Here is a 14,746-nt window from a genome sequence, read left to right as displayed (position 1 = left end):
ATAATTGTCAAGCTTTCATTTATTGCTCAAAATAAATGTTGAACTTGAATTGGGACATAGTACATTCTTCAACAGGATACTATGTAATATTAATAATGAACGAATTTATAATTAGTAAAGATAAGTCATTTTATAATAATCAAGCAAAATACTTTAATGTATGCAATGGAGTCAACTTGGAAAAATCCTAGGAAAGAAGAGTAACCTATATACACTATAATTATTTAGAAGATGCCAGGTAGTCATCTTAAATGACTAAGATTTTTGGAGGTGGCAAAAACATTAGCTAGTTTCTCCTTTCTCATTGCTACCTCTACAGTCTGTAATCTATCCTTGATTAAAAGGAATTCAGAAAAGAAAAAGGATTTCAATAACATTTGGCTTTATCTGATTTGCTGTTTTCATATACACAATCATTTATTCAAGGCTTGATTTTTGAATGTCAAGTATGCAAATTTTTTCAGTCTATATAAATAGAATATTTACATATAAACCTTTTTTAAATTTATTCATTTATTTTGTTGGCTGATTTCTGTTCTCTGAAAAGGTTTTAGTCCAATTCAAATTTGGGCTTGTGAAAGAACACAGAACCCACAAAAAAATGAATCTGAGGACAATCACCTTTGCGGAAGAAAAGTTCTGAAACCCTAAGTGTTTCTGAATGGGAGAGGAAACTAATAGAGCTTCCAAATCATTATAAGTTTCTTCCATGTCTTTAATTCTGCCTGTTTTGACAAAAGCAGAACTTAATGCATCTTTGAAGAAGGCAATGGAACCCCCACTCCAGTACTCTTGCCTGGAGGAGCCTGGTGGGCTGCAGTCCATGGGGTCGCTGAGAGTTGGACACGACTGAGCGACTTCCCTTTCACTTTCCACTTTCATGCATTGGAGGAGGAAATGGCAACCCACTCCAGTATTCTTGCCTGGAGAATCCCAGGGACAGCGGAGCCTTGTGGGCTGCCGTCTACCGGGTCACACAGAGTTGGACACGACTGAAGCGACTTAGCAGCAGTAGCAGCAATGCATCTTTATAGTTTGTCCATCACATTAAAAAAAATCAAACTTTTCTGATGTTTTACATTTATGCTATTTCTGCTAAAACAAAATAATTAAATTCCTGTCTTCTCCCTAATTTATTTTTATAATTTTTAAAAAGAGAGCTTTATTGTCCATTATCTCGGTGCAAGAGCCTCCATAACCACTAGATGGCAACCATCTACCAGGGACTTCAAAAGTCTTCAGTACCTTTAAGAAAATCTAAAGCATAGCTACAAAAGTCCAAAAAATTGGCCTGTATTAAAGTAGTTTTGCTCCCTGAAGAATAAAACAATACTTTTTAAAGTTCAATTTCCAGGTAAAGGAGAGCATAAATTGGTCTAGCCATGACTACTCTGAATCTGTGTGTCCTTCACCATCTGGCTCAGTTTCCAAGAATGACAGCTAAGTGTGAATGCAAAAGGCCCGCAGACCACATGCGTGCGCGCGCGCGCACACACACACACACACACATCGCATACCTTGTGGAGAGTTTTCTAACTGCTTGTCAACTAAGTGTTTGCACTTATGTTAAAGGTTAAAGCATCAGATCTGATTAAAAAATGATGCAATTAAATGTGTGAATTAGTATTTATTTTCTAAAGTAAAAACTGTTGGTATTAAAAGTAGTCAAGACAGTTTGAGCAATAATTTTTTAAATACAAACATATGTAGATAGAATCTTGATACAAAAGTGATTTGTACAGTTATAAAATTTTCCAGAAACAGGTTTCAAATTTTGCTTATAAAGTACTAACTAGAATAAACTATTAATGCATTTAATAATCAGACAGCATAATTTGCTAACTAAACAAAATAATCCTCCTCAAAAGTGTACTGACTCTCAATAAATTAAAGCTACATCTCAACAAGAAAATAACTAGTAAAAAAAATTAATATCAATATTTTTTAAAGCATGGGTTTTCTAAGACATTACTTAGAATACAGACCTCAAATGACTGTTCCAGTGTGAAGTTAATGGTACAAACACAAGGTGTAACATTCGGAGACAAACATTTATTGCAGGGACTGGAAGGATCTGTTCCGGTATAATCAATCTGCAAGAGAAAAATATAACTAAGTATACTTTCTTGGAGAAAGTGAATACACTCTGAAATAATCTGCTATCAGATGGAAAAATGAGTCTGAGAGAGCAACCACAGTCCAGAAAAAAATCTTTTTATAAGGTCATCTATTAGACAGTGTGAGCCTGTAAAAACTGGAAAGGGTCCTATGTTATCCTACTGGCTCATCTCTCCTTTTTCACAAGAAACACATTGATGCAAAAATCATAAATATAAAATTCAAAATGATGTATTAACTTTTAAATAGCTATAAAGTCTAAACAACTTTTCTGTCATTTCAGCTTTCCATGGCATATTTTCAAATTAAATAAAGCAAACAAAAAACTATCAGGTTTCTCAAGGGCTACCATTTTTAAAACCTGGTGTTGGATAATTAAGAATCTGCTTTATCTCTGTCCTGGGTTCCTGGTTCAGTTCAGTCGCTCAGTCATGTCCAACTCTTTGCGACCCCATGAATCGCAGCACGCCAGGCCTCCCTGTCCATCACCAACTCCCGGAGTTCACTTAGACTCATGTCCATCGAGTTGGTGATGCCATCCAGCCATCTCATCCTCTGTCGTCCACTTCTCCTCTTGCCCCCAATCCCTCCCACCATCAGAGTCTTTTCCAATGAGTCAACTCTTCGCATGAGGTAGCCAAAGTACTGGAGTTTCAGCTTTAGCATCATTCCTTCCAAAGAAATCCCAGGGCTGATCTTCAGAATGGACTGGTTGGATCTCCTTGCAGTCCAAGGGACTCTCAAGTCTTCTCCAACACCACAATTCAAAAGCATCAGTTCTTCAGCGCTCAGTTTTCTTCACAGTCCAACTCTCACATCCATACATGACCACAGGAAAAACCATAGCCTTGACTAGACAGACCTTTGTTGGTAAAGTAGTGTCTCTGCTTTTGAATATGCTATCTAGGTTGGTCATAACTTTCCTTCCAAGGAGTAAGCGTCTTTTAATTTCATGGCTGCAGTCACCATCTGCAGTGATTTTGTCCTTTAAAATTTCCCTGCTCATAAGAGTCTGTTTTTGATAAGCCCCTTAATTCACACGAGTTTGTGCTAAGGCAATGGGACAGGTAGGGGGCTGGTCACCAGAAAGACCAGATGTGACTAGGGACTTTGGCCCAGTCCACACTCTGGAAAGAGGGAGAAGGCTGGAGGTTTAGTTCAGTCATGTGTTAGTCGCTCAGTCGTGTTCAACTCTTTGCAATCCTATGGACTGTAGCCCACCAGACTCCTTTGTCCACGGAATGCTCCAGGCAAGAATATTGGAGTGAGTTGCCATTCCCTTCTCCAGAGGATCTTCCTGACCCAGGAACTGAACCCGGCTTTTCCTGCACTGCAGGCAGCTTCTTTACCAACTGAGCCACCAGTGTTTAATCAATCATGCCTTCATCATGGAATCCCAATAAAAACACTGGCCACCAAAGCACAGGTGAGCTTTGGGTTGGTCAGCCCATTGACAAGCCCCGATTCTCAGGGAGGAGGAGTGCATGAAGCTCTACATTCAAGACCTCACCAAATGTCTCTTTGTTTAGCTGATCCTGATTTATATGATTTTAAATAAAAGTATAAGTCTAGCACTTCCCTGAGTTCTGAGTTATTCCAACAACTTGGGAAACCTGAGAGAAGTTACAGGAACCTCCCACATTTATAAGCAGTTGGTGAGAAGTTCAGGCGGCCTGGAGACGTCTGCACTTGCACCTGGCATGTGAATTGAGGGAGGTCTAGGCGAGGGGGACTCGGAACTCCCGTATTTGTAGCCAGTTGGCCGTAAATATGGGTTGCCCGGGAGCCTGACTTGCAGCTGGTGTATGAGTGGTACTCAGATGTATTGCTGGAGACCAAGCCCTTATACCCGTGGACTCTGACACAAACTCAGGTGGTTAGTGTCACAACTGAATTGCAATACACCAGCAGATGTCAGAAGACCTGACCTAACAGCTAAAATGAGAAAATTTTTTCCATTATATGAATTTTTTAAAATAGATTTTATTTTCTAGAGTGGTTTGAAGTTCACAGCAAAACTGAGTGCAAACTACAGAGTTCCCATATACTCCCTGGACCTACACAACCTCCCTGATTATCACTATCCCTCACCAGAGAAATGTACTTATTACAAATGACGACCTGTAATCTTACATAATTATCACCCAAAGGCAACAGTCCACCTTAAAAGAGTCACTCCTGGTGTTGCACATTCCATGGGTTTTGGCAAGTGTGTAATGACATACATACACCATCACAGTATCATACTGAATAGTTTCATGCCTTAAAAACTCTCTGCACTCTACCTATTCATTCTTCCCTCACCCCTACCTCTGACAACCATGGATCTTTCTATTGTCTCCATAGTTTTGCCTCTTCCAGAATGGCACATAATTTGAAATCATATAGCATGTAGCCTTTTTGGATTTATCTCATTCACTTAGTAATATGCATTTAAGATTTCTCTGTCTTTCCATGGCTTGATAGCACATTTCTTTTTAGCATCAAAGATTATTCTGTTTTCTTGGTGTACCACAGAAGACATCTTGGTTGTTTCTAAGTTTTGGCAATTACAAGTAAAACTGCTATAAACATCCATGTGCAGGTTTTCGTGTGAATGTAAATTTTCAGCCTATTTACATAAATAACAAGGAGTAAAAATGCTGGATTGCGTTGTAAGACTATGATAACAAGGAGTAAAAATGCTGGATTGCGTTGTAAGACTATGTTTAGTTTTGTAAGAGACTGCCAAACTGTCTTCCAAAGTGGCTGTACCATTTTGCACTCCCACCAGCAATAAATGACTTCCTTTTGCTCCACATCCTCACCAGCATGTGATGCTGTTGATGTTCTGGGGTTTCACCATTTTAACAGGTGTGCAGTGGTATCTCATTGTTTTAATTTGCAGTTTCCTAAATCACTGCAGATGGTGACTGCAGCCATGAAATTAAAAGATGCTTACTCCTTGGAAGGAAAGTTATGACCAACCTAGATAGCATATTCAAAAGCAGAGACATTACTTTGCCAACAAAGGTTCGTCTAGTCAAGGCTATGGTTTTTCCCGTGGTCATGTATGGATGTGAGAGTTGGATTGTGAAGAAAACTGAGGGCCGAAGAATTGATGCTTTTGAACTGTGGTGTTGGAGAAGACTCTTGAGAGTCCCTTGGACTGCAAGGAGATCCAACCAGTACATTCTGAAGATCAGCCCTGGGATTTCTTTGGAAGGAATGATGCTAAAGCTGAAACTCCAGTACTTTGGCCACCTCATGCGAAGAGCTGACTCACTGGAAAAGACTTTGATGCTGGGACAGATTGGGGGCAGGAGAAGAAGGGGACGACAGAGGATGAGATGGCTGGATGGCATCACTGACTCGAGAGACATGAGTGTGAGTGAACTCCGGGAGCTGGTGATGGACAGGGAGGCCTGGAGTGCTGCAATTCATAGGGTCGCAAAGAGTCAGACATGACTGAGCGACTGGACTGAACTGAACTGAACTGAATGATAATGTCAAGCATCTTTCACATGTTTACTTGCCATCTGTAAATTATGGACTAAATGTTTGGATCAGCCAAAATTTATATGTTGAAGCCCTAATTTCCAATATAACTTGGAGGTGGGAACACTGGATTCAGTTTAGATGAGGTCATGAAGGTAGGGCCTCCACGATGGAATGAGAATCCTTCTCCCCCACGATGGAATGAGAATCCTTCTGAGATGGAAAAAAATAGAGCAGAGTGCTTGCCTCTGTGTACACTGCATGCACGCTCTCTCTCTCTCTTTCTCTCTCTGCTATGGGAGGATAAAGTGAGAAGGCAGCCATCTACAAGTCAGGAGGAGGAGGGTCTTTCTTCACTCTCTTCAGGGTGAAGAATCTGAAGGCACTGAATCTGCCAGCACCTTGGTCTGACTTCCAATCCTCCAAGACAGTATGAAATAAACATCTGTTATTTAAGCTATCTGGTCTATACATTTTTTAAAACAGCAGCTTACGCTAAGACAGACTTTATACTGAGAAGTGAGATGTTGCTCAGCAAATAGTCAAAAAGACAGAAGTAGCTTTAGAACTGGGAAATGGGTATAGGCTGGAGATTTGAGATGCATGCTAGAAATATAAATATTAAAGGTGATTCTGGTGAGATCTTAGAAAGAAATGACGAGAGTTAAAAAGAAAGCTTCCATCTCCTTAGAGAGCTAATAAATAAACATGATCAGAATACTGGTAGAAACATGGATGGTAAAAGACAGCTTTGGTGAAGTCTTAGAAATGGACATTATTGGACAATGGAAAAAAAGATGATCCTCGTCAATAAAGCGGCAGAGAATTTGACTAAACTGTGATCCAGTGTTTTGTGGAATGTAGCACTTGTGGAAGGATGAAGCTGGATATTTAGATTTCTAAGCAGTGTTCAAAGAATGGCTTGGTTCCACCTGACTGCTTAGTAATAGTAAGATGGGAGAAAAGAGAATGGACTAAGAAAAAATGTTAAGCAAAAAGGGACCAAAACTTAAGATCTGGAAAAATTCTCAAACCTATCCATACCACAAAAAATCAGAAAGCAGGCTCTGAAAAGAATACTAAGGATACAACTAAGGGTAATACTAAGGTGAACAACCATTCAATAAAGAGGTGAGTGCGCATGTGAACCATGGACCTAATGGGCCATTCTAGCAGAAACACTGCCGTGTGAACTGAAGGGGAGAGAGAAGGAGCAGAAGGAAGGCAAGCTGAAGAACTGCTCAGATCCTACAGGACAAGCCCACAGAGCCATTCTCTACGTAATGTGCTACTGATTCTCCAAAAGAAGAGAAGAATGATCCCTGAGATGACTTCTAAGACCATCAGGGCTACATCCTCATTTCATACTGGAGGAGGAGTTCAACAGAATGGCTGGCAGCAACCTAGAGCTTTGGGTCCCGAAGGCAGAGTGTTAAACCAAAGAGGTTTAACAAGCCTTAAGAGGCTTCTCAAGCCTTAAGACCTGATGATATTTGTCTTGCTAAGTTTTGGAGATCTGCTTGGAACTCATTACCCTTTTCATTTTTTCCCCCCTTTCAAATTTGAGTGTCTGTGCTATTATCTGTTTCCGGAGAAGGCAATGGCACCCCATTCCAGTACTCTTGAAAAATCCCATGGACGGAGGAGCCTGGTAGGCTGCAGTCCATGGGGTCGCTAAGAGTCAGACATGACTGAGCGACTTCACTTTCACTTTTCACTTTCATGCACTGGAGAAGGAAATGGCAACCCACTCCAGTGTTCTTGCCTAGAGAATCCCAGGGACGGTGGAGCCTGGTGGGCTGCCGTCTATGGGGTCGCACAGTCGGACACGACTGAAGTGACATAGCAGCAGCAGCAGCAATGTCTGTTACTTCATGGTATTTGGAAGCACATCTGGTTCCACAGGTTCACAGCTGGAGAGAAATTTAGCCTCAGGATGAATCATACTTTGAGTCTCACCTATCTGATTAAAATGGTATTTAGAAGACTTTAAAGGTGATGCTGGAAACAGAAGAGATTTGGGGGGCTGATTACATGGAATAAAAGTATTGTGCATGAGCACAAGGGTGGAATGTATGAATTGAATGTGTCTCTTCAAAATTCATATGCTGAGGTCTTTGGGAAATAATCAGGTTTAGATGAGGTCAGGATGGTGAGGTCCCCATGATGAGATTAATATCTCTAACAAGAAGAGGAAAAAAAATCAGAGCTCCTTCTCTTTCTGCTGTGGTGAGGGCAGCAGGAAAGTGGCCACCTGCAAACCAGGAGGGTCCTCACCAAGAACCAAACCTATCAGCACCATGATCTTAAACATCCCTTGCTCAAGGACTGTGAGAAATGAGTACCTGCTATTTAAGTCACCTAGTTTACAACATGTCATTGTAGCAGTCTAAGCTGATTAGGATACTGCATATCTTCTTTGGTGAGGTATCTGTTTAGGTCTTTTGCCTATTTTTAATAGAGTTTTTCACTTGCTTATTGCTGAGTATTAAGAGTCCCTTGTAAATTTTGGTAACAGCCCTTTATCAGATATGCCTTCTAACAACTTTTTTCTCCCAGACTGGGATCTGTCTTATCACTCTTGTGATAAGTAAGAATTTTATCATTAGCAACTCTAATTACCTTTACCTTAATAAAGTAAAAAAAAAAAAAAAAGCCAACTGACCTTTATATTTGAAACTGAACACATAAACTTTCTATGTGGATATTCAATTTCTTTTCATAATTGAAAAAAAAGGTTAAAATCTGTACATGGAAAATAAAGCATTAAATTACAACATCTAGGGAAACCTCCTACATTACTGATGGAAATGTAAATTAGTACAATCACTATGGCAAACAGTATGGAGGTTCCTTAAAAAACTAAAAATAGAACTACCTTTTGATCCAGCAACTCCACTCATGGGGATATATCAAGAAAAAAACATAATTCAAAAAGATGCACACACCCCAACGTTCATAGCACTATTTACAATAGCCAAGACACAGAAGCAACTATGTGTCTATTGACAAAGGAATGGATAAAGAAAATGTGGTACATAAATGCAATGGACTATTATTCAGCCATAAAAAAGAAGGAAATAATGTCATTTGCAGCAACATGGATGGACCTAGAGATTATCATACTAAGTGAAGTAAGTCAGACAAAGACAAATATTATACAATAATATTTATATGTGGACTCTAATTTTTTAAATGATAAAAATGAACTTATTTACAAAACAGAAACAGACTCACAGATTTCAAAAACAAACTCATGGTTACCAAAGGGGAAACGCTGGAGTGGGGAGGTGCAGGGACAAATTAGGAGCTGGGGATTAACACAGACACACTACTATACACAACAAAATAGATAACCAAAAAGGACCTACTGTATAGCACAGGGAACTCTACTCAATATTCTAAAATAACCCAAATGGGTAAAGAAGGTGAAAAATTAATATATGTATAACAATTAACTTTGCTATACACCTGAAACACACTGTAAATCAATTATACTCCAACAAAAGTTTTTTTAAAATTAAAACAATTACACCTAACTGCTTTTCAAAAATCATAAAACTGCTTAATAAAACTTCGTTTTGTCAAATTCTGATACAACCTATTGAAATGTTCTCCATCAAAGCCTACTTACTAACGAAACTTTGTTTAGAGAAAATTTTCATTCACTACAAATATCTAAGACAGGCTTGGCATGTAATTAAAACAAGTTAATAAACACAAGTCTCCAAAATGAAGACAGGCAAAGCATATAAAATTTTTCACTAAACTTGAGGGGTCACAGCTTTCTACCTAGGGCTTATTCATGTAAAATATTCCACTTAAAAGTCAAATTTTATGATGTTGACAAGATGAGAGAAAAGATGAGACCATTTAGAAAAATAAACTATATTTAAAATCTATATTAAAATATATTAAAATTTTTTTCAATTTTTTGTTTAAAAATCTCTACACATCTTCTCTCTCTTCTAAGTCTAATTTAGGATAAAAAAAAAGTTGCCAGCTGGGCCTATTACCATATATGGTTTGGCTTTGAACAGAAACCTCTTAAACCACTCTCTTTCAAATTGGTGTCTAAGGCAAAGGGGGAAAGAAAGATGATCAGTTGTGATTAAACAAAGATATATTCTTTATTTAATTGAACAAAAACAACAGAATGGAATATGAAATCTAATAAATTACACTACTACAGTATATTAAAACTTAAGTATTTTTAAACCAAGTATTTTGATGCTTTTGAACTGTGGTTTTGGAGAAGACTCTTGAGAGTCCCTTGGACTGCAAGGAGATCCAACCAGTCCATTCTGAAGGAGATCAGCCCTGGGATTTCTTTGGAAGGAATGATGCTAAAGCTGAAACTCCAGTACTTTGGCCACCTCATGTGAAGAGTTGACTCATTGGAAAAGACTCTGATGCTGGGAGGGATTGGGGACAGGAGGAGAAGGGGACAACAGAGGATGAGATGGCTGGATGGCATCACTGACTCGATGGACATGAGTCTCAGTGAACTCCGGGAGTTGGTGATGGACAGGGAGGCCTGGCATGCTGCGATTCATGGGATCGCAAAGAGTTGGACACGACTGAGCGACTGAACTGAACTGATTGCTTAATATTAAATTATACTTCTATAAAATCAAAGGATAGCTATAACATTTTCATCATAATCTTTTAATTATACTTTTTTTAAATATATAAAAAAATTGCATGTCTTTGATTCCAGGAAATTCTGAAAGTAAAAAAATTATCATTAACACTTTAAATCTTTCTATTTGCAACACATGACATGAAGTACAAGGCAGATGCAAAAGTAATATTTTATGTACAGTTTACACAGTCCTTTCTATTAAACGTATACTTCATCTGATCCTCACCAAAATCCTAAAAGTATTATCCTCATTTTACATAAAGAGAACACATTCAGAAACTTGCCCAAGGATACGCAAATAGCAAGAGCTGGTGCTATGCTAGAAGTAAGAACGTTTGACTCAAAGTCCAATGTTCCTTCTACTAAACTGCTTCTTCACAAAAACAGTTCCCTTGGCCCTCCAGAAGACTACTTCATCAAAGGTTAACACACAGAGAAAATAAGTATAATATTAAGTGCTAAACTGAATGGCAGAGGACAGTAAGTACCAGATGGACTAGTACTTTCAAAGAAAAGAGGATTTGAAATGAGCCATTAAAAGGAAAAAAAGAGGGAAAAGAGGGCCATGTGGAGAAGCATGAAGCTAGGACCCACAGGTACATTTAAGGACAATGAGCATAAACAGTTTGGATTTGTGGAGAGTTTTCACATTGGAAGGAAATGAGACAACGCTAAAAGGTAAACTGGATCTGTAAAAACATGCTCTGTTTTATAGGCTACTGTTTATCCAATGTATATACTAAGTACCTGACATTAAGTACTTAACACACATCAACTCATTAAAATGTACAATAGTTTCCTGCAAAATTAATTTTTATTTTCCTTATTTTAACCTAGGAAGGTTTAGTAATTTTCCCAGTATCACCCACCAAGAATTTAAACCCAGCTCTGACTTTCTCTAAAATCTATGTTCTTAGCACCATCTTATGTCCTCTTACACAAGGAATAATACCGTCGTTTCGATGTATAAACTCAGAGCCTCCAGATTATAAGAACGAAGAAAAGTATCTGTGATTTATTTTTGTTGCTAATCAGGTTGCCCAGCACCCAAACACACTCTCAAGCACTTGGGAATTCATGTTGAGAGTTTCAGAGGCAGGCAGGGCTCTATTTTCCACTTCAGAAGCCAAGAGAGCAACTGAGTCCTTCCACATCCTAACCCCAGGAGCCAAGCAAAAAGCATAAGATTTGGATCAAGCCTGATACAGACTAGAGGACTGAATCTCCACAAAATCAGAGTCGAGTGGGTATCATGAGACCAGCAGCTGAAGCAGAAATCTAATAGAGAACTAAACAACGGCTGTGGCATCTGAGCCACTGTTTCTGCTTCCAAACTTCTCTTGCTTTCCTCTGGTCTCTGAACCTGATCCTCTAGACCTTCCCACCTATTCGGTGTGAGACCTACCCAATCTCCCTCCAGTAAATCCTTTCCCCCATCAGGTACCCACAGTTGGTTACTGTTGCTGGCAACAAAGCCTCGGAAAGCTAAGTAATCCCGAGTGTTCAAAATGTCCTGCAGGAAATAAGTAAATGGAGAGAGAGGAGGCTAACATAATCAAACATCTGCGTGAAAACAGATTAGAAAAAAGAAGTCTAAGAAATATGACTTTCATTTCTTCCTGAATGCATGTCAGGAAAGCATCACTTATTAACTTAATATTTACTTGAATGTCTGTGTTTTCCAGGCAAGAAGGACTCAGCCCAATATCTAACCACATGCAGCTCACAGTGACAAAACACACGTCACTGAAATGGAATGGGTGTTTCGGTAAAAGAAATACAAGTCCTATGGAAACTCATACCTAATCCAGTATCCAGCAATTTCTCCATGAGGATTGATGAGTGGATGTTACCTACAAGGAGACAGTGCCAAGAGGGACAATCTCTAAGTGAGGGCTTAACACACGAACAAAACCAAGATACATGAATTTGGGACACAAAGTTCTGCGTTCAAGATGTGAGAATCAATTAGGAGTTCACCAGTTAAAGCATCTAATTTTTCTATAGTGTCCATTTACCAAACAGTTGACAATCAGTAGTACGGAAAATTTAGGTCTCAGAAAACAGAAAAATGAAACTGGATTACAGAGCTGAAGCTAAAGGGGTAGCTTCTGTAACTAGAGTCACTATAAGCTAGAGCAGTGTGGCTCTGTAGTCCAGGTGGAGAGAGCTGTGGAGAGAGCCACCCAGAGCTCTTAGAAAGGGCGGTGACAGAAGCTTCAGGAGACAGCACCCTCACACCGGCACAGCTGCACACACGGGATGCTGCGCCACCAGCAACAAAAACGAAGCCGGCTCAGTTCCCGTCAGGCAGGGCGGACAGAGCTGGGGGACAGGGAGGTCATGATGTTAACCTTGCCCTAGGTGCCTCCAGCAGATGCTTCAGATTTGTGAGTCATACCAGTGCCACTGGTGTGACACCACAGAAGCCAACTTCTCCCTTCATTATTAAGAGATCTCCCACAAAAAGAGAAGGCTGTACAGGTTGAGCAGTGGACCATGTTCTTGCCTTTAACTTACACTGCTTCTAACTCAAGACTCAAGAATGAGGGACAGCACTGAGCTCTCCACAGATGTTTTTATGACTATAGATGAGGTCATCTGTACAACCCAGGCCCCAGTAAGAAAGAAGGTGGGTAAGGACTGTGAAGAGTGAGGAGAGGGGGGAAAAAGGGGGCACAATAAGAAAGCAGGATATTCTGGGACACTGAACATTTTTAACAGCATTTAAAATAAAAAGCTTCCTTTTTAATAGGTAATGCCTCAAGAAGAAAAATTCCCTTCAAAAATGCTCATCAGATAAAGGGGGTGGAGGAAAGACATACACATCGACATGTGGACCGGGAATGCTGCCCCCCAATCCCAGTTCTATAAGCATCAAGCAATTACCCATGGCATCTGCCCACCAATGGTGTGCCCTGAGGAAATTCAGGATGGAGGAAAAACAGGAAGCATTCTGTGCTTGAGATACTGGCCTGAGATAGTCAAGATGCCCATCTAAGGAATAATTTCAATGAGCCCAGACTCTTGCATCTTCCCATACACAGAAAAGCACTAAAATCATTAGCTTTCAGTGTCAGTCTCTTCTTCGGGATTTAGTCGGGGACTAAACTCCTGTATATCCTGGCTCCTTCCTGACCTCTTGGGGACAGTACATCAGAGCTGAGAGGCTGTCTCCTGGGCTCAATACTCAGTAAGACCTGCAAACAAAACTTAACTCACAACTTCAGGGCTGATGGTTTTATTTCAGTCAATTAGAGGTTAACAGTTGAATTATTTTTTTAATTCACTCATTTTATTCTTGAAAATTAGTTCTTTTAAAAATCAAAAGCTTAGTTCTACACTGATAGTTACAGAACAAGTTTAACCCTTCATATCCCAATAAAATTCTGAGTCGTATGAAATGTTGCTGCATGTTTCTGTAGGTTAAAGAATCTGAGTGGGAACTACAGAAAAGGTGTTTACTTCTAATTCAATCACTAAGTCAATCTCACATGTGGAAATGATAAATGAATTAAGTAATATGTCATGCAAACCATCATAACAATAAAAAAATTTAAAAACTAGCTATTATTTCCCAAATGTCTATTCAGTTCCAGAACTATTTTAATCTTTCACAGAGGAAACTGATATTCAGAGGTTACATGACTGCCCAGAACCAATCAGCTAGTATATGACTATTATTAGTTTTTGAGGGCTGCTAAGTCACTTCAGTCGTGTCTGACTCTGTGCGACCCCATAGACGGCAGCCCCCCAGGATCCCCTGTCCCTGGGATTCTCCAGGCAAGAACACTGGAGTGGGTTGCCATTTCCTCCTCCAATGCATGAAAATGAAAAGTCAAAGTGAAGTCGCTCAGTCGTGTCCAACTCTTAGCGACCCCATGGACTGCAGCCCACCAGGCTCCTCCATCCATGGGATTTTCCAGGCAAGAGTACTGGAGTGGGCTGCCATCACCTTCTCCGATTTGAGGGCTAGTGAAGCAAATTACTGCAAACTAGGTGTCTTAGAACACGAGAAATTTCTTCTCTCACAGTTCTGGAGGCCAGAAGTCTGAATTCGAGGTGCCAGCAGGGCTATTCTCCCTCTGAGACCCTGGGGAGAAATGGTCCTTGCCTCCTGTCTGCTTCTGGCAATGGCCAGCATTCCTTGGTTTGCAGCTGCATCATACCACCTCCGCATCTGCTGCTACATAATTCTCCCTGTGTCTTCTCTTCACATCATCTTCACTCTATGCCTGTCTTTTCTTACAGGGACACCAGATGGATATACTGAACAGGAGCCCACCAGAATAACCTCATCTTGATTTCATTTGCAAAGACTCTATTTCCAAATAAAGTCACATTCAGGTACTCGGACTTAAGGTTTCAACATATCTTTCACAAGGACACAATTCAATCTGTTAACAGTGATATAATCATATCTAACTCCAAAACTGCTGTTCTTTGTATAAGACTGCTCCTGCTCCTACTGTACAATCATTTGGAAACATGGAAGTCAATTTAAAA

General features: G+C 39.8%; 1 protein-coding gene across 1 annotated transcript in view; it reads right to left on the bottom strand.

Moving 5' to 3' along the window:
* Positions 1–14,746, bottom strand: part of TMEM30A (transmembrane protein 30A) — a 42,490-nt gene that overhangs the window by 14,586 nt on the left and 13,158 nt on the right. The window contains 1 exon segment of the mRNA XM_006061999.3: positions 1,986–2,093. Coding sequence (XP_006062061.3) covers positions 1,986–2,093 — 108 coding nt within the window.

This window comes from Bubalus bubalis, chromosome 10, assembly GCF_019923935.1.
Source record: "Bubalus bubalis isolate 160015118507 breed Murrah chromosome 10, NDDB_SH_1, whole genome shotgun sequence".
Classification (NCBI taxonomy): domain Eukaryota; kingdom Metazoa; phylum Chordata; class Mammalia; order Artiodactyla; family Bovidae; genus Bubalus; species Bubalus bubalis.
The sequence above is the reverse complement of the archived record's forward strand: the minus strand, read 5'-3'. Positions and strand labels throughout refer to the sequence as shown.